The sequence below is a fragment of the Ptychodera flava genome, chromosome 11, assembly GCF_041260155.1.
Source record: "Ptychodera flava strain L36383 chromosome 11, AS_Pfla_20210202, whole genome shotgun sequence".
NCBI classification, from domain to species: Eukaryota; Metazoa; Hemichordata; class Enteropneusta; family Ptychoderidae; genus Ptychodera; species Ptychodera flava.
In genome coordinates this window covers 21469295-21495429 of record NC_091938.1, presented here as the reverse complement: position 1 = coordinate 21495429, position 26135 = coordinate 21469295, and the positions used below count along the sequence as shown (strand labels likewise).

The window sequence follows — 26135 nt, the reverse complement described above, 5'->3', positions numbered from 1 at the left end:
AACTACACACATCGCCCCCACCCCGACGCTTGTTCAAAATATACGAAACTCAGAAACAGACGGACACGCCCCTTCTTGAGATATGGCAACTTAATGTCAGTCATAAATCGAGTCAATGAAATCGATGCAGAATATTGTTATGCAAGGATATGTTCCAATGTTGTTATACCGATGTCAAATGTACATCGTATTCATTGTTACCTCGGATTATTTGACAGTGCGTGTGTTTATCACATCGCACCACAACATCGGTCAACGGCACTTGCAATTCCGAGAAATGAACGTTTCGCTGAAAAGTGTCCGGTGTATGCGATGTGACCCCAGCTCGTCTTACATCTAGATAATTACTGTCGGTGTGTTGTTTCCTGTCTATTAGGACTTGGTGTCAAAGGAAATGCTAGTGAGTAACGCTACTGAATGTTCTGGCAACCCTTCAAAACTGTCGAATAACGATGGTAGCCGCAACACCTACACCAAAACCCCATACGACGATGTCACGCAAACCCCGTTGATCTTGTGTCATTTGTACTTACGTCTAAAAGGCTCTTTCAAACACTTTTTGAATATTTTATTTATTCTGTTCTGCTTGCTCCTACAAGAAAGTAATTCTGATTCATTCCATTGTCCCCCTTCTCGATTTAATACCCCCATGTACGAGGCCTTGTAAAAGTGCTTGTAACGTATCCAAATTTATTCATGGCAAATTCAAGGTGTTTTTTAATCAAACTTGAAGTAACAGGACAACAAAATGGGAATATAGATCACCAATGAAAACCTAAAAACGCACACAAAAAGGAATATTTTCAATTATATTCCCGTAGCTGAATTCGCATTTTTGGAGTCACTTCCGGGAATAGTATCCGCTTCGCAGCCGGAGGGGGATGTTTTGTATATTCGGGAAATAATATCATCCTCCTGCTATAAAGATGATATCACAAACAGCATTATCAGCAGACGTACAGGATAACTAGTAACTTTACTAGTGGTCAGCAAAACGTTCCTTTAATCTGATAGTATAGCAATGAGGAAAGGTGGAAAGGGGCGGCAACGCAGCAGCTAGCCGTTCGGCGAATTTGACATTACGTATGTGTACATGACGAGTGTTGGCATTGGTCCATCAAGAGTAATGTCTACAGGCCTCTGATTCGACATGAGTGGTTAAATGACGTGGCGGGCCACCAATCAGATTGCCTTTCCAAAGGGGTCGAATTACAATTTACGGAGTATAAACTGCCGACGCGAATCGTCTCAAAGTTACTTGAAGGTGAGGAGTTAATGAGTTAGGGACGTTTTTTTCAGCTTTCCAATTTGAGGTCCAGTGCTGAATCAGACGAATCGTCAAGGCCGCTTTGAACACAATCGTTCGCGATACCGTAAGTAAAATCAGTTTTAGTGACGGCATTTGGTATATCAAAATGTTTTATCTGCAACAGGTTTCGCCGAAATTCATTGTGTTTGTCAACATTTATTAAAGCAATAACCCGCGCCGCGCGCGGTATACACGAAATTTTGGTACAATTCGTGACATATATAGCACGAGCCGATAGGGTCGTGTTATATGTATGAAATTGTACCAAAATCGATCGAGTGTATACCCGACTGCAGCGGGGTTATTGCTATTATTATTATATCAACTTATGTTTCTCTATCGTCTTATCGGAGTATCCTCGTCACTTTAAGCCCAAAATGCAGAAAACGGACCTCGGAAATTCAGCGCCCAGACCGAACATGTTTTAAAGTTGGGATTACGTTGGCAACACATACACACAGAAATAGATTTGTTCTCACTCTGTACCGTCGCATCATTTATCCATTTTATTTATTACGCCAAAAATGTTCTTGCAAGCTAAATGCCCTCTACGTTTTTGGTTAGCAGTGATAAACAATATTTTAGTATCGGTGGAATGATGTGTCGTCCAATCATAGTAGCGCATGGTAGTATCATGATATAATATGACTGGATTGAAATATTGACAGTCACTTAATTTCCCGGTTACATCTAGAGAACGAAGCCTCTCAAACCGTCTGCTAATTCAGAAGTGATAAAAACTGATATTACTAAACAATGACCATTGACAATTAGTTTTACATCACCATACAAATTTTGAAAATGGATTAGTAATGCACGTATGTTGAAACAAACACCAAATTCTACAGCTTGTTTAAATTTACACTAATGATTTTTTATGATCCGCTTTAATTCCATTGCATCACTCTGTAGTTTCAGTCCAGTAGTTGCAGACGAGAAAGTTGTTTACAAACAGGCTGATGTAAGTTTCTAAGGTAGGCCTGTGCCAAAACATTTTTTTCCACGGAGCGAACTTGGTGAATGATTATGTTCATCATCCAAGATACAAAACTTCAGTGTAAAAAGGAGGATTTATTAATACATATCCACAGTTTAAAAAATCAGGGTAACTTCATCTTTGTTTGTTGCCATATGAAATCTAAATTCAACGATCAAAATGTCTACGTTATTGGAACTCAATCTTTTGAGCAATCTCTGGAGCGAAACCCCACAAGACTTTTCCTATTTGTTTTCGATGCTAACTTCAACTTCGCGAAAGGCCAGCTGTGCGCAAAAGAAATTTAATAGACAAAACCTATGACGACATCATTTGTTATCGACGTCACATGTAAATGATATCCTTTGCAAACTCTGGGGAGGTGCGCTCATTTCATTCGACCATTCTGGTTTTTGATATGTAGCCTGCACTGAATAACTAGGGTCACCGGGGTCAAGACGTTAAATATGCAAAACGCATCGAGGACATGTAGGGACGAACAATTAGGATACATATTATACCAGGAAAGCGGAATCAGAAAACTCCCAACGTGTTTCAATTTTACCCCAGTGTCTACATGTATGTATATTGATATTACCCTTTGACAGATACAGTACTGTAGTTCAAGAGATAATATAGATGAATATAATAAAATCGGATGACATCCGGTTTTGTTATCGTGTTTTTGGTAACAGGATGTGAAGTTCATTGTCCGCCCAGCTTTTCATAACAATTTAAAATGATTTTGTAAGTATATTAGCAGCAAATTGTTTGCAATACAGTACTAATATCAGAAGTCTAGCCTGGTATTTAATTACAATACAATACAATGCGATGGTTTACTGTAACGAAAAGATAACCATACTTTAGGCGATGGGCAAAAATCTGTTCAACGGGCGAGATTTTTCAAACTTGGTAGGCAGGTCGCCGGTACTACTTTTTTAATCGTTTAGATTTTTTCTTTGCTTTTCGGAGCTCATTTGCAAAATGCCTTTTGGATTGAATGTTCCCCCCATGTTGACTACTAACATCCGTATATAAGCTATGCTATACTGCACAGAAATTTCAGTAATTCACCACTGGCATGAAACTTTCTCAGCATCACCTAATCTCTTTGTTTGATGCTTAGTCCTATAATTGCGGGAATCAAAATATTGTATCGATCTTCAATAACCGTCACAAACTAGTACAAGTATGTGGCGGAAGCTGAGCAATATTGAATTTGGCGCACTGTTATTGCTGTCTTCAGCGATAAACGGGCAGTATATTGATTAACTATTTTAAGGGATAAAAATAATTTTTGACATGGACCAAATCCGGGTTGATTCGACCCGTTGAACACGATATTTTTTTCTCTCGCCTTATATGGATTTTGTCATGTAAAGGACTTAGGGACTGGTCACTTTCTTCGGCCTGGAGGTGGAAAAAGTAGCTAAGCCTCTATTCCAACTTTCGAAAACAGGGTGACCTCCTATTCTAACTTTCGAAAACTGGGTAACCCCCGCGACAAAGGTAAAACAAAATGTGAAATATACTTTGTATATAATATCTTTATATATAATATAATATAATATAATATAATATAATATAATATAATATAATATAATATAATATAATATAATATAATATAATATAATATAATATAATATAATATAATATAATATAATATAATATAATATAATATAATATATGTATATATATATATTATATATATATATATAATTTGTTTTGGTAGATTTGAAACATTCAGTCATTGTGTTTTTGTGAAAGTTGACATGTCAACGTAAGATAGGAATTTCAAAGTGTCAGTTTTAAAGTTTGAATAGAACGAGCTGTGAATGTATTTCACTTGCTATGCATAACCGGATGTCCACAACTGTTGCACATAAATATCAAAGAGAGAACAGCAGTAAGTCGAAAACTACTGTTGGTAGATTTGCCAGTCATCCAATTATATTCTGAATAGCCATAGAAAACTATTTTTATAATCTGTCGCCAAATTTGATGTGCACAGTATCTGAGAGAAACTTTTCTTTTAACGTTGGCTGCTACGATGTATTTAAGCAAGTGTGAGCCCCTGTTATAATTCAAAAACACACTGAACACCCCCAAATAATGAATCAACCCCCAGGCTGAAGAAACTGACCAGTCCCTTGGACAGAAATAATAAAGGGTTTCGTTGTCACCGAGTACTTCCTCTTCTTCAAAGCACGTTTGTTTGATTGGTACCAAACCTAAATATATACAAAATTTGTTCTATTCCAGTGTACTGAAAATAACAAATGTTAACTCATTGAATAAAAGCTTGTCTTACACATATGTGAAGATACATATTTTCTTATCTCGAATTATTTACTTTCATTTGATCTCGTTGTCTCATTTTTGAAAAAAAGAGTATCGACGACTACATTGAAAATTAAATGCAACCATGATGGGGAAACGACAAAGAGTCATCGTGCTGACATGTATATTATTGGTGATGATGTTGTGTTCTTCAAACGCATTCTGGAAACGTCGACGTCGGCGGCGCTGTAATAGAGTCAACTGCGAAGTTAGTAGTTGGAGCAGCTGGTCGTCATGTTCGACACAATGTGGCACTGCGGGAAGACAGACGAGAAGTCGACGCGTTACCAGACAAGCCAGTTGCGGGGGCAGTTGCTCTTACAGCTTGTCCGGTTCTCGCTCGTGCAACGTGCCCGGATGTAATGGCCATGGTTCGCCTTTATCTCGCTCCTGTTCGTGTTCTTCTGGTTGGCAAGGAACTTGCTGTCAATCCGGTGAGTTTTGTTGTCCCTCAGACTATCATGTAAGGTCAATGATTACCAGGAAGTGATACCATTTCTATTCATATTTAAATGATTGATTGATGGATGGCATGGCAATCTCTTTCTTTTAATGGTGCGAAAACTATGACGGAAACAGCAACAGCGTTAACATTGGTGGACCATTTGCAAATCACAATGGGCCCGAAAGATAACGCAACATGGAGGGCTTCACTGGGATTGAGAGCGAACAGAGGGCCCATCATCTGGTTTGAGTGCAGAGTCCATATAAACTCAATGTAATCTTTATCATCCGCTCTGATTAACACATGCGGGTCATTCTGATTATAAAAAATTCACCAACATCGATATAAAAGCTGTTCGTATAGAGTGTAATATATTCATAACCGGATTTCCCACGTCGTGATTGGCATGCCAAAATATGTGTGTTCTGTCATGAGGTAGAAGCAATGTACACGATTTTTTATTTTTAGTGTAATACACAAAGTTATGGATAAAACCACCCTTATTAAGAAAGAAACTGAGGAAATTATTCAACGGTGGAGTAAAACTCTGTTTGCATTTCATTATGGCATAGAATTTAAGATTCCCTTGTCTGTGAGTTGTGGAGTATGCTTCGGTAGGTTGTCTTGTCTCAATAGCTAAAGTAAAGCTTTTTTTCCTAAGTACTCCCCAAATTATGTAGAAATGTCTAAGCTATTAAGACATTTACGTATGCATTGAATGTTAAATCGAACAAGGATACACATCATTTCATATTTTCATAGTACATTGAGTTGGTAAGGCTTATACCGCGTATTTCAACTTACTTTAGGGGGATAGACAACGTACAAAGGCAATAAACATTTTGTGAAATATTGCATTGCTGTTCCTTAAAAGAGTCTCTGTATTTTTTCTATACAGACAAGAATGAATGCCAGTCTTCCAACGGTGGATGTCACCACGTGTGTGTGAACACATGGGGAAGTTTTCGGTGCCAATGTCGAACTGGATATCGACTATCGTCCAACGGGAGATCATGTCAAGGTATTTATCAATTGCACAGCTTTTTCTAGGTCCTAAAAATGTGATAAGTTACAAAGTTGAAATGACTGACAGCTTCTATATGAAATAGTTAACCCAAGAACGCTTGTCATTAGATGTGGGACTAAGTTAGTAGATAATGTATCGTGTATCCTGGGTCTATAAATGTAGTCTATAAGTAAAACCAAAATAAAATGCAAAGGATAACTTTTTCAGTGGCTTTTCTGAGGCACAAAGCTTTAAAGCCCCAAATAGCTGCGAATTTTTTGCATTATTTTTGTGATTTTATTTTCAACCAAAGTTGGTTTGCGCAAATGTGCTAACCGAAGGACATGTATAGAAGTATCACTGCTCCCTGATCTGGACCATGCCTACACGTTTTAACAGGTACCTGGTTAAATAATAAACGGGTGCCGCACTCATAAAATGGCGCCCCCACGGAAAAGTACAAAAATGTAGTATTTCCTGCACATATACACCGTGATCATAAAGGGAAACAAAAATTATGCTATTAATTCGAATGCACAACACATGATGACAAACATTTCGTAGAAGTATTCTTTATTTTATCTGTCACGTGATTAGTTTTTGAAAATGACGAGAGATCTAAAAGATAATGTGAAAAATATGAATTTACATTCCACTTTCAATACTTGTGACAGCGTTAAACACTTTTTCAGCCTTTAATGGGTCTTATTCAAAGGAAACCCTTGGAAAACTGATGATATTTTGAGATCGGTTTATTACACATTCGCAGCTATTGGGGCTTTAATTTACGGAGGTTAAAATCTGATATCGACTGCCACATTTCTAATGGCTCTAGGGAATTTTCTTTTTGATTTGATTTGATTTATTTAGCAAAACATTCTAAATACAGAAAAAACAACAATATTAACAAACAAAACAAGACAAGGATTATTGCGCTGAGGTAACACAGATAAGTAAAAGAGTTTTAACCACTATGACGCCAGAAAGCAAATGACTAAAAAATAAACAGCCGACAATTACTCAATGCATTCATAACACATATGTAAGACTAAAAGTTTTTTTTGCATTTATGAAGTAATTAGTCGACTGGATGTTTCTGCGTTTTCCCAACAGATATCAACGAGTGTCGATCTTCTAATAGGTGCCAACACGTCTGCGTCAATACGGTTGGAAGTTATACATGTAGATGTAATAGTGGTTATCAGCTTATATATGGATACGCGTGTCGAGGTAAAGAGTGTCATTGTGATATCATCTTGAAATGTACCGTATCAACGTATCATATCGACAAGTTCTATATAAAAAAGTTTTTAACATTAATCAATTTTATTTACTACTTTGTCAATTCATCCGCTAGGAGAGATACATACTGTACATAACCAAAAATCATATGTTGATCGATCACATGTAGTATAAAATGACCTTGGCATTGCAGATATAAATGAGTGTCAGAATAATAATGGAGGCTGTCAGCAAACGTGCATCAACACTGGTGGTAGTTTCCAGTGCTTTTGCTCGGCTGGATATCGTCTTCAAACCGATAGGCGATCCTGTGAAGGTATGATATCTTTTTTCCATTTATATGACACATTACCAAATCCATGTTTTCAGGGAGACAAAAAAGTAGCATTGCATTAAGTTGTTTTTCTAAATCGAGAAGACAGAGAAAAGCAAACTTTCTTGTGATGCATTCTGATTTGCGAACCAAGATATGAGTAGACCCTTGGTATCCCAACTTTAAAATATATAGCTAAAATATTAGTTTTACAGGTCTGAAATAGAATATACATCGAGAACGTTCAAATTTTTCGTGGCACAAAATAAAGAAAATGCTCTTTGATCTGTGTAGTAGTTCGACCTTTTTAATCGCTGATTTAATACTCAGACTTGAGATTGTGTCGAGATAGTTTTGATTGGATATTTTGTGCAGCCTCGTCACGTTTCTTGTCAAACAATATATAAGGAATCATATTTTTTTTCTGTCACAAAAGACATAAATGAATGCCAATCTTCGAATGGTGGTTGTCAGCACACTTGTGAGAATACAATGGGAAGTCACGTATGTCACTGCAATAATGGATACCAGCTGCTGTCGAACAAACGTTCATGCCAAGGTAATCAGTTAGTTGTTCTACATCCAGAATATTCAAACGAACCAAGAGATATTATCTACCATGTTTGCGGCAAATATTAAATTAGTTGGGTGTGCGGTAATTTCAAATCAGTATGTGAAATCCGGCTGTAAGTTGTGACTGTTTTTCAATTGTTTTCATTTTAGAAAGCAACCAGATTTTCTTGTTCAGTGTTCGAGTTTTCAACAGAGCTATGTGTTTTATGACCATATTGTTAGGAAGTGAATTGTGGGTCTTTAATTACATTTTGAACAATGACAATGACCACGCTGACATATGATGTATGTTCAAGAATTACATATTAGGTATTTCACAACGCTTTAAGGATTTACAAAGGAAAGAGCACTTGATTCACAGAATCGTCACATGGAAAAATTGTTGTAACTTGCGGCCAATGAACTTGAAAATGCATTGTTATCATCCCCTGTCATTAGTCAATTTCTGTCTTGCCAATTAACATGTATTTATAATTTCACTCTCAATAGACATTGACGAATGCAGTACTGGAAATGGTGGGTGTGCACATGTATGTCGGAACACTGCTGGGAGCTATTTATGTTCATGTCATTCAGGATACAAACTTGCTCCGGACGGTAAAGGCTGCCAAGGTAATGTCGACAACTCTGCAATGCGAATAAACTATATCAACCTGTATTTGTAAATAGCGTCCAAACACCCTTATAACATACAAAAATTCGCAAATATTTGTGACTAAGCTACGCACAAATATATTTTTGACTTAGGGGAAATGTTTATACTTTAAAACATTATTTCAATATCTTTCCTTCATATGAGCAGCAATACCCCGATGTCTCCCTCCTACCGTAGAGATGGGACACCGATTTGTTTTTGGTAATCTCAAGTGGGGACTGTAAAGGATTATTTCGTCGACTTTACATTTTTATAAGATGGGAGGGTCTATTGTAAACATAAAAACAGCTAATTCGCACTCATATTACCACAAATATGTAATGCCAAAAATGAACAACTTTATCTTTTTCATTTAAATACTGCGTGATTCTACAAAGATTTTATGAATATTTAAATATATTTACTCCTCGTTAATTATTTTGCATATTCTATCGTTAAAACTTGTTTAAATATATCCTTAGAAACTCCAAACTAGTATCACTTCGACTTTGCAAGCCGTATGTATGACTTTTTGCGAAGATTCAGCGTATCCGATGTAAGATTGCCGGTGCATGTTTCATTTTAGAAACAAATGGGGATCTATGTTTCTTTTTTTTTCCTACAGATGAAAATGAATGTATGACTAACAACGGAGGATGTGCTCAAGATTGTCAGAACACACTTGGCAGTTTTAAGTGTTCTTGCTTTCCGGGATATCAACTACTCACAGACACAAATGAATGTGAAGGTAATATTCGGTTTTATAGTTATTCCAAGCTAGTACACATTAATAAACTAAGGTAGTATGCGGCTTGGGGGCAAATATTTGGACTCCCAAACTGTTCCAATCCTTTCCTAATCCACCACCCTTGGTGTAAATTTTTACTGTCTTCTTATCGAAAATCGAAAATTTTATTTTCCTCCATAGAATTAACAGAGGGATGGCGGCCATTTTTAATTTCAAATATCGGTAAATCTTGGGTAATTTGTTTCTCCAGTACCACGATTTTCACGGTCATCCCCAATTTTTATTCAAAATTTTGAAAGAATTCTAGATTTTGAAAGAGAATTGTTGAAAGATTCTTCGAAGAGAGTTTGAGCAAAAGTTGAAGTCTTTCACTTTCGAGACGCATACTACCTTAAAGTAAAAGCTACAAGGTAGATACTAGTCTCATTTTCTCATAGCTTGGCGTTTACTATGGCTCAATAGATATCATGACTTGAATCGGTCGTTTGAATGTATTCACTGTATGAACTGTCTCCCACCTTTACTCGGATAAGTTATATTTCTGTTTCAATGTGTACGCGTACGTCATTGAAGAGATGCATGACGGGAAACGAAATGTGAACGGTTAAGTCATCACTTTCTGCGAGCTACAATCGGCCTATACCATGACGCCATGCGTTCTCTTGTCGTTTGGCGACAATTCCAAAAGAGTTCTAAGAGCTCTTTTGACGTCTTATTTTTGCTCCAGTGTTTGCACACGGGAGTTTATGTTGTTTGTGAATATTATTTTTCAGAAAGTGCCTCGTATTTATTATGTTTGGAGTTCGTTTGAAACTTGTCACGTATATCGGCATACACTTTCCCCGATGTAGACTATCTATGTGACTCTATTCTCTTTACTCTACCAACACTGTACTATCGGGTAAACAAGCCGTCGCACATCCATGTAGAGCTGCCGCAATGTCTACAGACAATAATGGGGAGCAGGCAAAGCAAGCAATCAGTAGGAAATATTCTTCTCTCAGACCTACGACAGAGAGCAACAGACTACAAGAGATTTTATGTAGAATCTATTGCCAAATTAGCGCCAAGACAAACAGTTCTGTCCATCTAATGAAGTTATCGTTTGACTTTTCATATCCGTATCGAATTGCATGATTTAGATTTATTCGCTTATCTATATGCAGATATCAATGAGTGTGACACAGACAACGGTGGGTGTCAACATATATGCAAAAACACAGAAGGTGGTTTCTCTTGTTCATGTGAAGCTGGCTATATCATCGATCCCGACGACGGAAAGTCTTGCCAGGGTGAGTTGCCGACTTTCTTCTACGAAAGATTGGATCTATTGCTGCATTCGGCAATTCGATACGTAAAAACTGTGTAAACAATGTGGTAAATCATACATGTTATCATACGGCTGTGACACAAGTAATGTGACTGTATACCTTTCATTCATAGCCATGGTTTGGCCCAAAACCATTGTTACCAATGGGCATTGTGGTCCTGTTTAGAGGGAATGGGGGATGAACAGATTAAAGGTATACAGTCACCTATTATCTGAATATGCCCATATATGGTCAAAGGGGCGTTCCTTGGTATTCAAAATGCCCATGTGAGGGCGCTGTTTTTAAAAAGTAGCCACCCGCTTAAGATTTGTGATTGGTCAGATTTTCTCTTTCCATGGTAACTGTATGGCAAAATTGGAACAGGTGACAGTATACCTTTAAACCATTTCTCTGCATGGGTTGACGTTCTTCACTGGTAGTTTGTCGTTTGTATATTATTGCAGATATCGACGAATGTTCTGACGCACATGGTTGCAATCAGATCTGTACAAATACGATAGGGAGTTACTTCTGTTCCTGTGAAGACGGTTACTCCTTCGGTGATGATCTGAACTTCTGTGAAGGTAATTATCTCTGAATCGCTGAGGTGTGAAGGAGAGTCTTGTCACTGATAAGAATCTATTTTAGTCTCTTAGCAAGTTTTCAATTGGTTCATGGTTCGACCATTAGATTAGTAGACTGTTACAAGTATTAGTTTGTTGGTTTCCCTAATATAAAAATCGACATAAAATGTCGATGTCAACGTCGATGTTTGCCAAATATTGGTATCACCTCTGCTGCACATGGAATGAACATTAATAGCACCTGATAGAACTTTTCTCTTTCCCAACCTAGATATCAATGAATGCAATTTTGGCGTTTGTGAACAAGTGTGCGTAAACACTCAGGGCTCATACTTATGTGCTTGTGATAGTGGATACATCATGGAAGGACAGAACTGCTCGGGTATGTTATTGCGTCACTATATCATTGTTGTCACTCAATTGCCTTCTCAAATACCCTGGAGTGCCGTGTCATCGTGGGAGTCTGTGTGGGTCGTTTTTTATGTGTAGCTGCATATACAGAAATTTGTATCACTTTTAGCACAGACGCATGTCAGTTTCTGTGACAAGACCCAAATCCTCCTATTGTATGTAATGTGGTTATCTCTCGTATGCAGTTATTGAATGCAATCATATAGCTGCGATGAATTTTGGGTAAACAGCCCTTTCTCTTGAACTCTGCCAACTTCTCTTGCGAGATTTTCAATGACTAGGATCATTAGTCTCTGTTCAATGATTAATAATGATGTACAACAAAACCCAACAAAAAGAACAAATTATCTAAAATAAATAAATAAATAAATAAATAAATAAATAAATAAATAAGTGTACTTTTCTCAATAGATATTAACGAATGCTTAAATTCGAATGGTGGATGTGATCATGATTGCCAAAATACAGTTGGTAGCCATAACTGTTCCTGTAGAAGTGGATATGTTCTTGGAGAAGATGGAAAACTCTGCAATGGTATGTAATGAAGCTATGGAGCATAAGTCAATCGGTCAAACAAAGAAAATGCATAAAATCTGACATATTTTGTCCTGTAACAATTTTGCGATTTAACTTTTAATTACATAGCTTGGCGACTTCTGTCATAGAAAAATGCGATGGTTTCTGTTTTCATTAAACCTTCGTTAGCAAGGGTCGAGAACTAGACTTTTCTTGGACTTAGAATGGGGCTCACATGGGTCGTCAAACCTGTATGGTAATATCAGTTTCCAGACCTGATCTAGTATACATCATCAATCTTAGGACTGTTCACGAGTACTTCTAAGATCGTTTACGAAATCAAAGTTTGTGGTTTTATGAAATCATTAGATTGGTATGTGTAATAGTATATGTAGTTTTTAGGAAGATAGAACCAGCTTTGAATTGTATTTCAGGACCGAGGTCTATATTTGTGTTAGACAAACGCACATTGTACATTTTATGTATATTCTCTATCATGAAATAGATATTGATGAATGTTCCGACGGTCAAAGTGACTGCGTCCAACATTGCGTGAACTTACCTGGAACATATAAATGCGAGTGTCTACCTGGTTACCAAGGGGATCCTTTAGTCGACTGTCAGGGTATGTGTTGAAAACGTTTTCTAGTGTTCATGCGACATTAGTGAGAAGAACATTAATAAGCTTAAGTGATAATAAGGAAAATCTATTTAAAAACAACCAGAAAGAAAAACCCTACGCAATGATGGTGATTTCACATTTATAGATTGTAACCTAAGATAGTACCAACTTCTAATATCATGAAAGATTTTACAAGTGTATATAATGTGGAATGCAAAGGGGGCAAAATTCCCTGTATGTGTTTTCTAGAATTCCTTGAATGTCCGTGTCTATTGACTTGCGTACATACGGAACCTTTAATACCTTTAATTTATGAATATGTTGAACATGCAATGCTTTACAAAGATACATTAAGAAAGTATGCTATGTGCTCCGAAAAGACAACTTTCTTTGTAACGTAACACTTGTAGCGAAATATAAATGCGGTTATAATCAGAATATTAAAACATCACATCCAGGCACATAATTTCCCAAAAGTTTTTGATTTTAATGGAATATCTTAAAACTTACAATACCTTTTGTGTTTTCCATTTTTTTCGTTCTGATCGCACAAACCACTTCCTTTTTTTCTTTCAATACTTATTTTGAAGTCCCTTTTGTTCAGCTTTTCGATGCAGACTCATTTTGAACTAATTCATACAAACTTGAAACAATATCAATACATATTGTACTTGAACCAACTGTTGTTTGCAAGGCGAATACTTTGTGACTGTCCTATTAACAGAAAATAATGTCAAATTGCTGTCCCTTTAAGAAAGACTTTGAATTATGTTTAGATGTAGACGAATGCCACAATGGAACATCTGCCTGTGAACAGGGCTGCGTTAACACTCCAGGCAGCTTCCAGTGTAGTTGTCAACAAGGTTTCAAACTGGATTCTGATGGCAGAACATGCTCAGGTATGTATTAGAGAACTTCACTTTATGTCCTGTATTGCTATCACTGTACATCAGAATTATTAGCTTATGATGAATATGCATCATTACCCTTTCGGTGACTGGTGATGTTTAACAACATAATTATACAATATTACATTATTTATAAAATTGACCATAAATGCCTAGACTGATGAAACACGGTGCCATGAGATGGTTGGCGTAATTTCTACTTCAGCCCATTTGCTCGGATGCTATAACATCAGAATCACATTCACATACATATGTTTGTCCTTTTCTCTTAGATTATGATGCCTGTGAAGATGGTAGCCATGGATGTGAACATATTTGCCAAAGTTTGCGCGGACGAGCTCGCTGTTCCTGTAACCCCGGGTATTCCTTGACACAGGATAATCGGACGTGTACAGGTTTGTATTGTATGGTGATTATACTATAGTTTATGGATTGCCTTTCAAGGCTCAAGATCAAACGGTAAACATTTTAAGAAATATTCTTAATTAGATCAATGAGTAATGACTTGACAATTGGCACCAGAAAAACAATGCAAATTTAATTAATTTTGAAGAATCTGTTTTAAAGTTTGCATATCGTCAGCTGTAACTTAATACCTATGAATACTGTAAATCGATGAATTTACCTGAAAGGTAAAAAAATCAAACAGGGAAATCGACTTCAATTTAATATGCCAATGAAATTTCCGAAAACCTACACACGATTCAATGAACGTCTTGAATTCTTGCATAATATATTATGACGGCATTAACGAACTTTCATACAAAAATGGCTTTCTCTGACACATTGTTTCTGTTGGTTTAAATATTAATGTTCTTGCATTTGTGGACGATTTTAATTGTATTTTCGCTCTACGACAGATATCGATGAATGTACAGACGGCACAAATCTGTGTGATCAAACCTGTCATAACTCAATCGGTAGTTACTCATGTTCGTGCAACTTTGGCTTTATCTTATCACAAGATGGCAAGACGTGTCAAGGTAAGAAATAAAATTTAATATCAGTATTTTATAGAAATGATAATGCGAATAATTATAGGTTAAATATCCGTGAAAATTTCACAATAAAGGTATTTTGGGTCGAAAACACCAAATACAATAAATCGATTTCACTGTCCCATGTTTCCATGGTAACCATTCTAGGGGTTGAAAATTTCAGTTTTTCTAATATCCCATGTAAAGTTACTTTAATTGATATGAACATCATCTAGTGGGGGAGTCCGGGTCAGAGAACACAAAACTCAGACTTATTTTATTGTTTTAAGTTGCCATGGTAACTATTTTGGGATGAAAATGTAACTTTTTCCCTAATTCCTATTAAAGAACTATTGATTGATGTAAAAAAATTGATAATAAGGGTTTTTTCTTGTTAGCACACCAAAAAAATCACACTCATTTTAATGTGAGATGTTTCCATGGTAACCATTCAGGAGTAAAAATTACCAGTTTTTCAAAGATTCCACCTAAAATCCAGTAACCAACAGAATATGTTATATCAAAGGGATATTTTGGGTTAGAAAGACCAAATATCCAGTGTAAAAATCCAGTAATCAACAGAAATATTATACCAAAGGGATATATGATATCCATTTTTACTGCCCCGTGTTTCCATAGTAACCTATTTGCGTTTTAACATTTCAATTTTTTTCCAAATTCCACTAAAAGTAATCCCAGTTACTATGCTCTCCTAAGTGTATATATCACAGCATGAACTCCATGTTCATTTTTGTTTCATGTTGCCATGGTAACCATTTAGGTAACCACAGTTTTTTTCATTTAAAACCATGCATATTTTAGATCAGGGGTATCTTTTTTCGTTAACCAGACAAGAAAAGGCTATTTTACGAGATTCTGCCCATGAAACGAATTTTCTAGTCTTTTGATGTGTATACTTGCACACCTTTAATACCTGAGGAAACAGGTATAATGGACGACAGTGGGACTCAAAAGTTTTGTGACGTATGAACCCGTTTCACTCTCAGAGTTGTATGCAAATTTTAAATGTCGCCATGACAACCTGACAACGACATGGCCTTTTCAGCACTGAGACATACTGTAGCAGGGCTAAAAATTTGCCATGGCCCTTCTGCCGGGAGGAGGCATAATTTCTGTGTCATTGTGATTGATACATTATTATCAAAATGCAACGAGAATGCGTTTTTATTGGCCATCGTTTCCTGTGCCTGTCATTCAAGTACGTCAGTTCAGATATTGAAACTTTGTTGCAAAGTTCCACCGCACGGCCGGTCGTCTTTGTAATTTCCAGAACAAAGTCACATTATGTGCCCAGCTGGGTTTGACTGCATTTATCTAGCTCGTCCCAAAGTGACGGACGGATCTTTCAACCTTTCAGCTTGGTGAAAAACGCATTTATTGATTCGCCAAAGGCCTGTGGATTCGCTTATTTTTGCACAAGTGCCACAGGCATTTAGCAAAAAGTTCGACTCACCCTAGCCCTCTCGATTGTTGAATACAACCACGGTCCATGATGAGAGTTCTCGAATCAAAAACTGTAGCCGTGCTCGAATACAAATGTCTTCTCATTAAATTACGTCATTCTTGATATACAAGAGTTAGCATTCCAAATCTGTCACCCTGTTTTTTTCAAAGTTTGGAGAAGGGCGGCATTTCCATCTGAATGATTGAACGACGTGAAACGCAAAATTCCATCGCATATTATCCGGCAATATGTACACTGTACTGTGTACAGTAGAAATACTGTATGTGCTCCAGGTACGTATAACTGTAAGCTTATACGCCACAAAATGGCCACAGGCGGCGTGAACTTTCTGAAAGGATTTCCTAAACGTCCTACTTGTTACCTTAGAGACTCACATGTGATGTCCTGAAAAAGTATTCTCTGCAGTAATTCCAGTTTCTGTCAACATGCAAAGCTGAACGACATGATTATAGCACAAGACGTAGTGTACAGACTACACATTCACGCGCTCGTTCACTCAATTGCGCATGCTCATATTGGCAGACTAAACTGGCAAGAGTGCGCATGCGTAAAGTTATATTTGTAGGACAGATCTCACGGAAACTCATGCCTTTGCTCTATTTCAATCCCAAAACTTCCTTGATTGCTTTCATTTAATGCACATGAACAAAATAAAACCAACAACGACAGCATATGGTTTTCGCCACAACTACAAATGCCACGCTGAAGATACGTTTACAAGGCCAATTACACTGGCATAGACTCTCCACAGTCGCTGTGCCTTGTTTTGTGCACGCCCACGACTGCCACCTATAAACACCAATTGGGCGGAGAGAATATATGTACGACAATTAGAATCACCCCTATTGACAAAATTAATATAAACAACACCTCTTTTCAGAATTCCACAGCTTCAATGAACTGTTATTAGATTTCTATATAATACTTATAGCCCCTAAACTTGTAATAATAATAATAATAATAATAATAATAATAATAATAATAATAATAATAATAATATCATCATCATCATCATCATCATCATCATCATCATCATCATCATCATCATCATCATCATCATCAGCATCATCATCATCACCATCATCATCATCATCAGTATCATCATCATCATCATTGCCATAAGTTTTGGGCTTCAAAAGGTTATAGAAGGGAGTGATGTGTACCGCTTGTATGAACAAATGTTATATCTGGCTTCGGAAAACAAATATTGCCTTGGCTGGCCAGGGCCAACACAGTCTGCTAAGGCAGCTCAGTTTTTACTTCTTCAGAGGAAAAAAGGCAATTATATAAGACTTACATATAAAAATTATTCAGTATGTTTTTGTCACTAGTTCAAGTCACGATGTGAAATATTCTGCAGGAAAGGTAAAAATAACGGGCGAGAGAGGATGTATTTCAATGAACTGCAACCGTAATGAGTTCCCCCACCTCGAAAGTGAAAAATTACCCTGAAACAAAAATGATTGTTCTGGTCTGTTCGATCACTTTTTCCTTACCATAGTTTACAACTTCAAGTGTTTCCTTTTTCGCTCTAGATGTTTGTACAACTCATTCCTGTCGCCATGGCAACTGCGTACCATCAGAAGATAATAACCCTGCGTGTGACTGCTCAGATTCTGGCTATGAAGGTGAACATTGTGAAATGGGAGTGATTACTGTACAAGAGATGCCTTCACTGATCGCTGGTGAAACATACCCCGTCACCATAGAAGCCCGACCGGACAGCGACCTCACAGTTGTTCCTACTAGCGACCACTTAGAATTCATTCCACCGACCTTAACCTTTACGTCACAAGCAACGTCTGTGCAGACTACTGTAATACCACAGAAGTCAGGTGAATTATCAGCTCTACTTCAAATCTTTGGCTCCAGTGCTGACGCATTCCAGCCGACCCAATTAGACATTTCCGTGCTTTCGGCATTCGAAAAGCTTAATATTCCGGACTTTTCACTACCTAAGGGTTGCCATAGCGCGTTTCTTTTCCAATGTCCGGACCCATCTTCTTTGTCCCTGGCATTATCTTCGACATCAGAGTGGTATCAGCGGAAAGGAAATAGAAACGTTAGGTACACTCTTGGAGTAGTATTCCTCGACATCAGTGGTTTCCAGCTACCCATATCTTTAAAGGGTATTCAAATAATTCAGACATCGCTGTTTAGTATACAGAGTTTACCGGCAACGATAGGAAAAAGGGACGGGCGTATGATTGACTGGGATCAAGGTGATGAAACCGAATGTCCTAATGTCAATGTCACCAAGTATGATGTTGATGACTTCATCGAGAAAAATTCATTCCAACGGACGTTTTTTGATGGGTTGGACGAAAAATTGCCAGACTGGATTAAACTAAACGACCGTGGAGGAGAGTATGTGTCATTTCGTGACATTTCTGCGACAATCCGACAAGGCAAGGACCTGAAAAGGATTGGTTCCTGTCGAGGCGCTCCCGTGTACGCAGATGACCTGTATACCGCGTTTCAGTTCAAAAGTAACGCAATGGTGTCCATCTTTGGAGACACGGTGCCACTCCCCGAACCTCTCGCTGGAAGGAAATTTTGTGTCCTCGTAGATGCCTGCAACGACTTCCTCGGGACTGTAATTTTAATGTTTCCAGAGGGTCAAGGATTGACCTCTCAGAACTGAATTTCTTGAGTTTCCTTGCCGATTACAATTGGAGAATGACGCTTGGGGGTCTTGGCCTTTCCTTCAGCAGAAAGCTGAGTCCGATTGAAACCAATGTTGAGCTGTGGAACGGTGACCATATGTTCTCATATAAACAACCACCCGGGTACAATGCTTGGATGAAAATATATATTGCGAAGGACGATGACAATGACGGTGCGATGGGATATTCTATAAACGGCCAACTGACTTTGATGTTGTCGGTTCAAGATCTGAACAAGGTAGCGTTATGTTTTTCAAAGAAATTGTTCTAGAATTGTATGAAAATTTGGAAATGAGAAAGAGAATGCGATTTCAATTAATGAATGGACTCCTCAATTATGTAGACATTACCACAATCTTATTTATTAGTTAAAGGGACAAAGTCGGCCATTTTTCATGAATTTTGACACGAGATACTAATTATATTGTCTGACATGTTGAAAGCTACTGAATAAACGGGTGACCATGCATATATGCGACCCCGGCTTTAGACAAATTAAATGAAACCATCGCAAAAATGAAATAATGGTCATGACCATTAATTTATTTTCGCGATGGTTTCACTTATCGTGTCTAAAACCAGGTTCGAATATATGCATGGTCATCCATTTATTCAGTATCTTTCAACATGTCAATCAATTGAATATGAACAGTATCTCGTATCAGACAAAATTCATGAAAAATGCCCGACTTTGTCCCTTTAATATTTATCTCGTTTTATATAAATTGCCATCGTGATTATAATAATCAGTCTTTATCTTTCACTTGCAAATCTATCCAGGCCTTAACTCATGTCTATGTGACTCGCTGGGACGTATTTCTACAACTTGAGGCTGGACTCAACTTTGACTTTCGACTAAAGATTTTCGGGCAACAAGTTGGTGTTTATTTTGAACAACTTAGAGCAAAGGCCGTTGGGTACCTGTCACTTGGCGGTAAGAACCAATTACTTTTGATTAAGCGTATAAACATATTCTAGAATTAGGAATTCCTTTAAGGGATGCTATTATAGTTATGCTGTTAGTATCAGTAGATATAGCGACAAACTTAATATGAAATAAATCGCTACAATCAGTTGTTATTGTGCAAAATTTGGTACTAAAATAAAAAAGATATGAACTGGAATATGCTCACGTGTTTTCGAATAGGTTCATCAACAGTAGTACGCTTCACAGAACAATAAGATGTTATCACTATATGTGGCAGGTTTTTTCAACATCGTACAGTACTCTCAGAGTTTAATCACTAATTACAAAACTTTATTTAATATGCAAATGAGCTGTTAATTAACTTGACACTGCTCAATGCTTCATGGGACAATTAGATATCCATCAGATCAACATTTGTAGCACGTTTTATTTAATTTAATGCTGTAATTTTAGAGCAATGTCACTATTACAAAGTTAAATTAAATATGAAAATAAACCCTAAATTAACTTTATACTGTTCAATGATTCATAGCACAATCAAATATTTATCAAATCAATATCTGTAGCACGTTTCACAAAAGTTTGGTGCCGAAATTTCAGAGTTATATATCTAATTACAAAGTTTATTAAATATGCAAATGAACCTTAATTAACTTCACACTACTAAATGCTTTACAACACAGTTAGATATCTGTCGTATCAGTATGTGCAGCAGTTTTCATCACATTTGATGCAGTTATTTCGGAGTTATATGACTAATTATAAGACTTCATGAAATATGCAAATGAGCTAATTATTAACTTGACACTGCTCAATGCTTCTCAGTACAATTGGATATTTATCAGATCAACATCTGTAGCAAGTGTCATGAAATTTAACTCTGTAATTTTGGAGTAATATCACTAATTACAAAGTTCATTAAATATGCAAATGAACCCTTAATTAACTTCACACAACTAAATGCTCTACACCACAATTAGATATCTGTCGGATCAGTCTCTGCAGCAGATTTCATCACATTTGGTGCAGTTATTTTGGAGTTATATCACTAATTACAAAACTTCATAAAATATGCAAATTACTGATTTGTTAACTTGACACTGCCAAATGCTTCTCAGTACAATTAGATATTTATCAAATCAATATCTGTACCTAATTTCACTGACTTGGGTGCCGTAATTTCAAAGTTATATACATAATTACAAAGTTCATTAAATATGCAAATAAACCCTTAATTAATTTCACACTACTAAATGCTTTACACTACAGTTAGATATCAGTCGGAATAGTATCTGCAGCTGATTTCATCACATTTGGTGAAGTTATAACGGAGTTATATGACTAATTACAGACCTTCATAAAATATGCAAATGAGCTATTTATCAACTTGACATTCCTAATGCTTCTAAGTATAATTAGATATATATCAGATCAATATTTGTTGCAAGTATCATCGAGTTTAACGAAGGAAATTCAGAGTTATCTCACTAATAACAAAAGTTCATTAAATATGCAAATGAGAAGATAATTGACATGACACTCACAGTATCATCATAATTTCTTAGATTGTCATCTGTGACAAAGTTTCATGAAATTTTGTGCAGTATTTATTGATGTATGTCTACACTGTAATTACCGTCTCCATAGGGAAACCATTGTAAGGAAAAAAATGATATTGCATAACTTCATTAATATGCAAGCCACACTAACCAAAATCTAATCAGTTCTTGCAAGTAGCATATGGTACCTGTGTACCAAATCTGACTTGAATCCGTTCAGGCGTTTTTGAGTTATCGTGTAAACAGACAGACAGACAGACACACACACACACACACACTAACACACACACACACACACGGACAGACAGACAGACATCGCTATGACAATAGCCCACGTGTTTACACACGTGAGCTAAAATAAAAAATGTCTAATATTTACGTCGCTCGGAATTCAAAATGGCCACAATCCCTCCATAGGCGAAATTAAATTTTCGATTTTCACCAAGATAAACCGATGGAAAGTTTATTTACTCCAAATATTTCAAAATGAACCCCTGACAAGTGATGGAGCAAAAATATATTATGAAGTTTGAGAAATGGAATATCTGTCCTTCAGGCACACTCTAACATTATATGGATCATCCGTTCATATTATTGGTGGCACTATACGTAAACGAGCGATCTCATACTGTGATCTTTGTTAAGCGTCACACATATTGACTTATACAGTCATGCTATTGACACACTTACACATTTTCAAATTGCAGGATTTGGAAGACAATGGTGTGGAGCATCTGCTGATCCACCAGGAGTGTTTGTTAACCTGGTGTTCGCGAGACAACCTTTTGGTCATTCTTTATTTGCCAAACTTTTCCAACCGCGTACAGATATAATCGTGTCAGCATTCCTGAACTATGACGTCTCAGACGCTTTAAGAAGCACGCCATCAGGTGACGCAGTGATCACGCCACTGTTAAATGCACTGAAACCAGACATACGCCAACTAGCCGATTTGATCACAAACTTCACCACATCAACGCTTACTCTGATAGACGAGGCAATATCTGAAAGACTCTCTGACTTAGAAACGCGAGTAAATGAGCTACACGACAAAATCGACAATGCCATTCTAGGTCTTTCGACAGGAACGCTGAAAGATATACCTGATGTAGTCACGCCAATCACGACATCAATGAATGACATTCAAACAGACTGGGGTGACTTGAAAGCCCAGATAATCTCACAGACACGTAACCTAGAGTCTGATCTAACGCTTTACATTGATAGGTATATTAATAGGGCAAAACAGAGCATCGATGATCTTGTTAAGAATTTCATCGATCATATTTTACGCCTTAAAAACGGTCTTTCAGGTGTAGGTCTTCGATTTGCTTCAGAGTTGAACATTTTTGGATTAAAGTTTGGTCTTGTGGAAGTTGAATTAGTTGCATCATCTAAATTGGGACAATGCAGTAGATTTAGTGATGTGTATCAGCATCTAGGTGATGAGACTGCAGTAAGGGGATTGGTGGTGTTACCTGTCTACTACAGATACCCAGGAATCACGATTGAGCAAGTCGGACATGAGTTTGCCCTATCGTTGGAGAGGCATGATTTCATCTTTCGTTTTCTAGCCCGTATTAAAATTCTCGGACTGATAAGTTCCGAACCTAATCTCTTCATCAATCCGAAATTCATCTTTTTTGAAGCGGAGGGGAAAATTTGGGGAGTGTCTTATGCCTCTGTGAATGCTAGGGCAAGTGTATCGGTCCCCTGGCGACAGCAGTGGTGGACGGTCTCCGGTGAATTTGACCTGCGATCGTTCCCAGCGGCGATGAATAGAGAAATGACACGGGCTAGCGAATACCTTGGGCAAATGGCAAATAAGAGATTGAATATGGCTAAGGACATTTTTGAAATTTACAATGCAAAATTGGATGATGCTAAGTCTTGGCTGGATAAAAAGAAAGCGGACGTTGAAAAGGCTGAGGTCTTGTTTGATTCTGCAGTGAATGCCCTCAGCCGGGTGGAAAATTCGCTAGAATCCATGCAAGAGCAAGTTGAGCAGGCAAGGGACTGGCTGCGGGAAAAACAGCGGGATGTCGATAAACTTTGCAGAATAAAAACTTGCAAGAAGCTTTGCATTCCTGGGATAAAATGCCGACTTTGTAGTAAAAAGGTGTTGGGTGTAAAAGTTCGTTACCCATGTTGCGGGTTCACCAAATGCATGGTAAAAGTTCCGAACCTTGTATGCATCGCTGCAAATGTGATCTGTGCTGGTCTCCGGGCTGTGGCATTTACGGCTCTAAAATTAGCAGAAGAAGCCATTGGTATCACAATGGTTACATTCGATCAGGCGCAACTTCTTGTCCAAGGTGCGCAAGTTGTAGTTGACAAATCACGAGTTGTGCTTGAAGCGGCAGAGGTTGGCTTCGATTTAGCTAAAGGGTCATTTACAGCAATGCAAGAAGCTTCCAGAGGCGCTCAACTTGCCATGGAAACCACTACACGCCTAGTTGCCGGTGGACTCGAAGTATTCAATTTTATCGTGCGACATGGTCGAGGGGCCGTTGTTGACGTCAAGCGTTCCTGGTTTGAACTCGAAGTGTCCACATTTGACGTATTCTTATTTGAAGTTTACATGGAAGTTGATTTTTTCCGGCTTGGGTCGAGGGAACTATCAGTGATGATAAATTTTAAAAATTATCCAGAAAGCATCTCGAACGCAGCTGCGGCTATCATAAAGAACATCGCTTACTCTCTGATCCCAATCCGAGGAAGGCGTGCCATAGAAGGTGGGCCTGATGACACCAGTAACAGCTACAATGAGAGCAATTCCAACAATGATACTATACATATAAAGGTGCCCTTCAATGACGTATTTGAAGACGGTAATCGAAGTAGTGTCGTTTCCGAGGACAAAGAAATGGAATTCAGGATAAGAATGTTTGACGAAAAGTGTAGCAGATTTGAAGAATTGGCCGACTACTTGATCGAAGCAATGACAGTCCTTTACGACATAGCGTTTGATTCCAACGCGGGAATGGGAAATGCAACAGATGCGCTGAACGGTATCGATGATATGATATACAACATTACACACATTGAGAAGAACAACACTGGTATCAACATGACTGAAGCATTCTTTAATTACAATCTAACAGAACAAGATATTGCACTGGCGGTTATGGATTTGAATGTCACCGAAAACCTGGTTGTTAACGAATCTATTAACGCCCTTTTCACTGTAAAGGACATCACTTTGGATGAAATCACTGCCGCGTCTGACTACCACATCATTACTCCATGGAAACAAGTGATGATGAACTACACGACTGAGGTGTTTGCAGACGACGAATGCGCCTCGTTCGAAGATTGCCTTTTTTATACATTTGATGAAATATACGGTCTGTATGAGAATGTTGATCTGCCAAACACCACGGCAATGAGATCCTTGATAACTGATGCAAAGCAGCAATTTTTCGCAGTTTTAAGGAACGATAGTCTACGGATAGCAGATGCCGAAGCTGTGGCAGCTGGGGTCTTGGATCTTCTGCAGGAGTCAAGAGATATGAAAATATTCTGTGCGACTCCACCGTCCATCACGCTTCAACCATCAAATCTGACGACAGTGGAAAATAATAACATAACTTTGTTTTGCAAAGCAGCAGCGGATCCCCCGGCTTCATACACATGGTATAAAGACGGACACCTAATTTCCGCACCGGCTGTGACGGGAGATCTATATCTCAGTTCTGTGTCTGAATCTTCTAGAGGATGGTATCTCTGTCAGGCAGGCAACCATGTTGCTAATATGACATCCGTGGAGGTATATGTTGATGTTCACACAGCTCCTGTGATAACAAATGTGTCAGAGAGTAAACTGGTACTGGAAGGTGAGGAGCCACCGGTTGTCTTGACTTGCAATAGCACAGGATGGCCTCTACCATCCACTCAGTGGTTCTTCACCTCCACGATGTCTACTAACACGTCTCTTGATGTTGACGATGGCTCTTTAGTCCTTGTTAAACCTCATGTGAGTCAAACGGGTTCGTATACCTGTGAAGCCTCAAACATTGTTGGCAAGGATACGTCAAAGGAAATTAAAGTAACGATCGTGGGAACATCAGCTGCTGTGCCTGAATTGACGGTCTCGTTTGAATTCTATGATGGCGTACTATATGAAGACCACAAGATGAATATCACAAGATGTTACACAATCACACGAGGAAGCACTGAATTTGTCAATAATCTCAAAGAAACAATAAGTAGCGAACTTCAAAATATTCTTGGCATTGGTGTTGATAGGTTTCTTGACTGGAGAGTAACAAATATTGCGCAGGGAGATGGTATCCATGGTGAAGTTGGTGTAAGCATTATAGCTGCTAACATTACCAACACTTCTACAGCCGACAATTCCTACGAACGAATTGAGTCTTTTTACAGAAGCGGCAAAGAGGATCTGTCACTACTCGGTACCATTTTACAAGAAGCATCATTCCAAGAAAGAGTGCTGTTCGGAGAAGATGGCTGCAGTGCCAGTTTTAAGAGTGGGACTATGAACTTAACTGCGCCGTCAGGTAGATGCCCTGCTGGTTATCGAGTTCACGAAACAAAGAACTTCCTCTGCGGTAAGTTT

At 37.8% G+C, this 26135-nt stretch overlaps 1 protein-coding gene across 3 annotated transcripts in view; it reads left to right on the top strand.

Annotated features, from left to right (window-relative positions):
• The first annotated feature begins 1290 nt into the window (after nucleotides 1-1290).
• Nucleotides 1291-26135, top strand: part of LOC139143806 (fibrillin-3-like) — a 29198-nt gene continuing 4353 nt past the window's right edge. The window contains exons 1-19 of one of the 3 annotated variants that reach the window (XM_070714369.1): nucleotides 1291-1373; nucleotides 4679-5062; nucleotides 5972-6094; nucleotides 7193-7309; nucleotides 7515-7637; nucleotides 8071-8193; nucleotides 8697-8819; nucleotides 9467-9589; nucleotides 10756-10881; nucleotides 11364-11483; nucleotides 11755-11865; nucleotides 12306-12428; nucleotides 12916-13035; nucleotides 13809-13931; nucleotides 14213-14335; nucleotides 14801-14923; nucleotides 17939-19307; nucleotides 19850-20003; nucleotides 22264-22937. In XM_070714369.1, coding sequence (XP_070570470.1) covers nucleotides 4714-5062; nucleotides 5972-6094; nucleotides 7193-7309; nucleotides 7515-7637; nucleotides 8071-8193; nucleotides 8697-8819; nucleotides 9467-9589; nucleotides 10756-10881; nucleotides 11364-11483; nucleotides 11755-11865; nucleotides 12306-12428; nucleotides 12916-13035; nucleotides 13809-13931; nucleotides 14213-14335; nucleotides 14801-14923; nucleotides 17939-19047 — 3159 coding nt within the window. In that variant the 5' untranslated portion in view covers nucleotides 1291-1373; nucleotides 4679-4713 and the 3' untranslated portion in view covers nucleotides 19048-19307; nucleotides 19850-20003; nucleotides 22264-22937. Of the gene's footprint in view, nucleotides 1374-3775; nucleotides 3798-4678; nucleotides 5063-5971; nucleotides 6095-7192; nucleotides 7310-7514; nucleotides 7638-8070; nucleotides 8194-8696; nucleotides 8820-9466; nucleotides 9590-10755; nucleotides 10882-11363; nucleotides 11484-11754; nucleotides 11866-12305; nucleotides 12429-12915; nucleotides 13036-13808; nucleotides 13932-14212; nucleotides 14336-14800; nucleotides 14924-17938; nucleotides 19308-19849; nucleotides 20004-22263; nucleotides 26128-26135 lie in introns of those variants that run through there. The other 2 variants (XM_070714370.1, XM_070714368.1) reach the window with 2 other exon arrangements.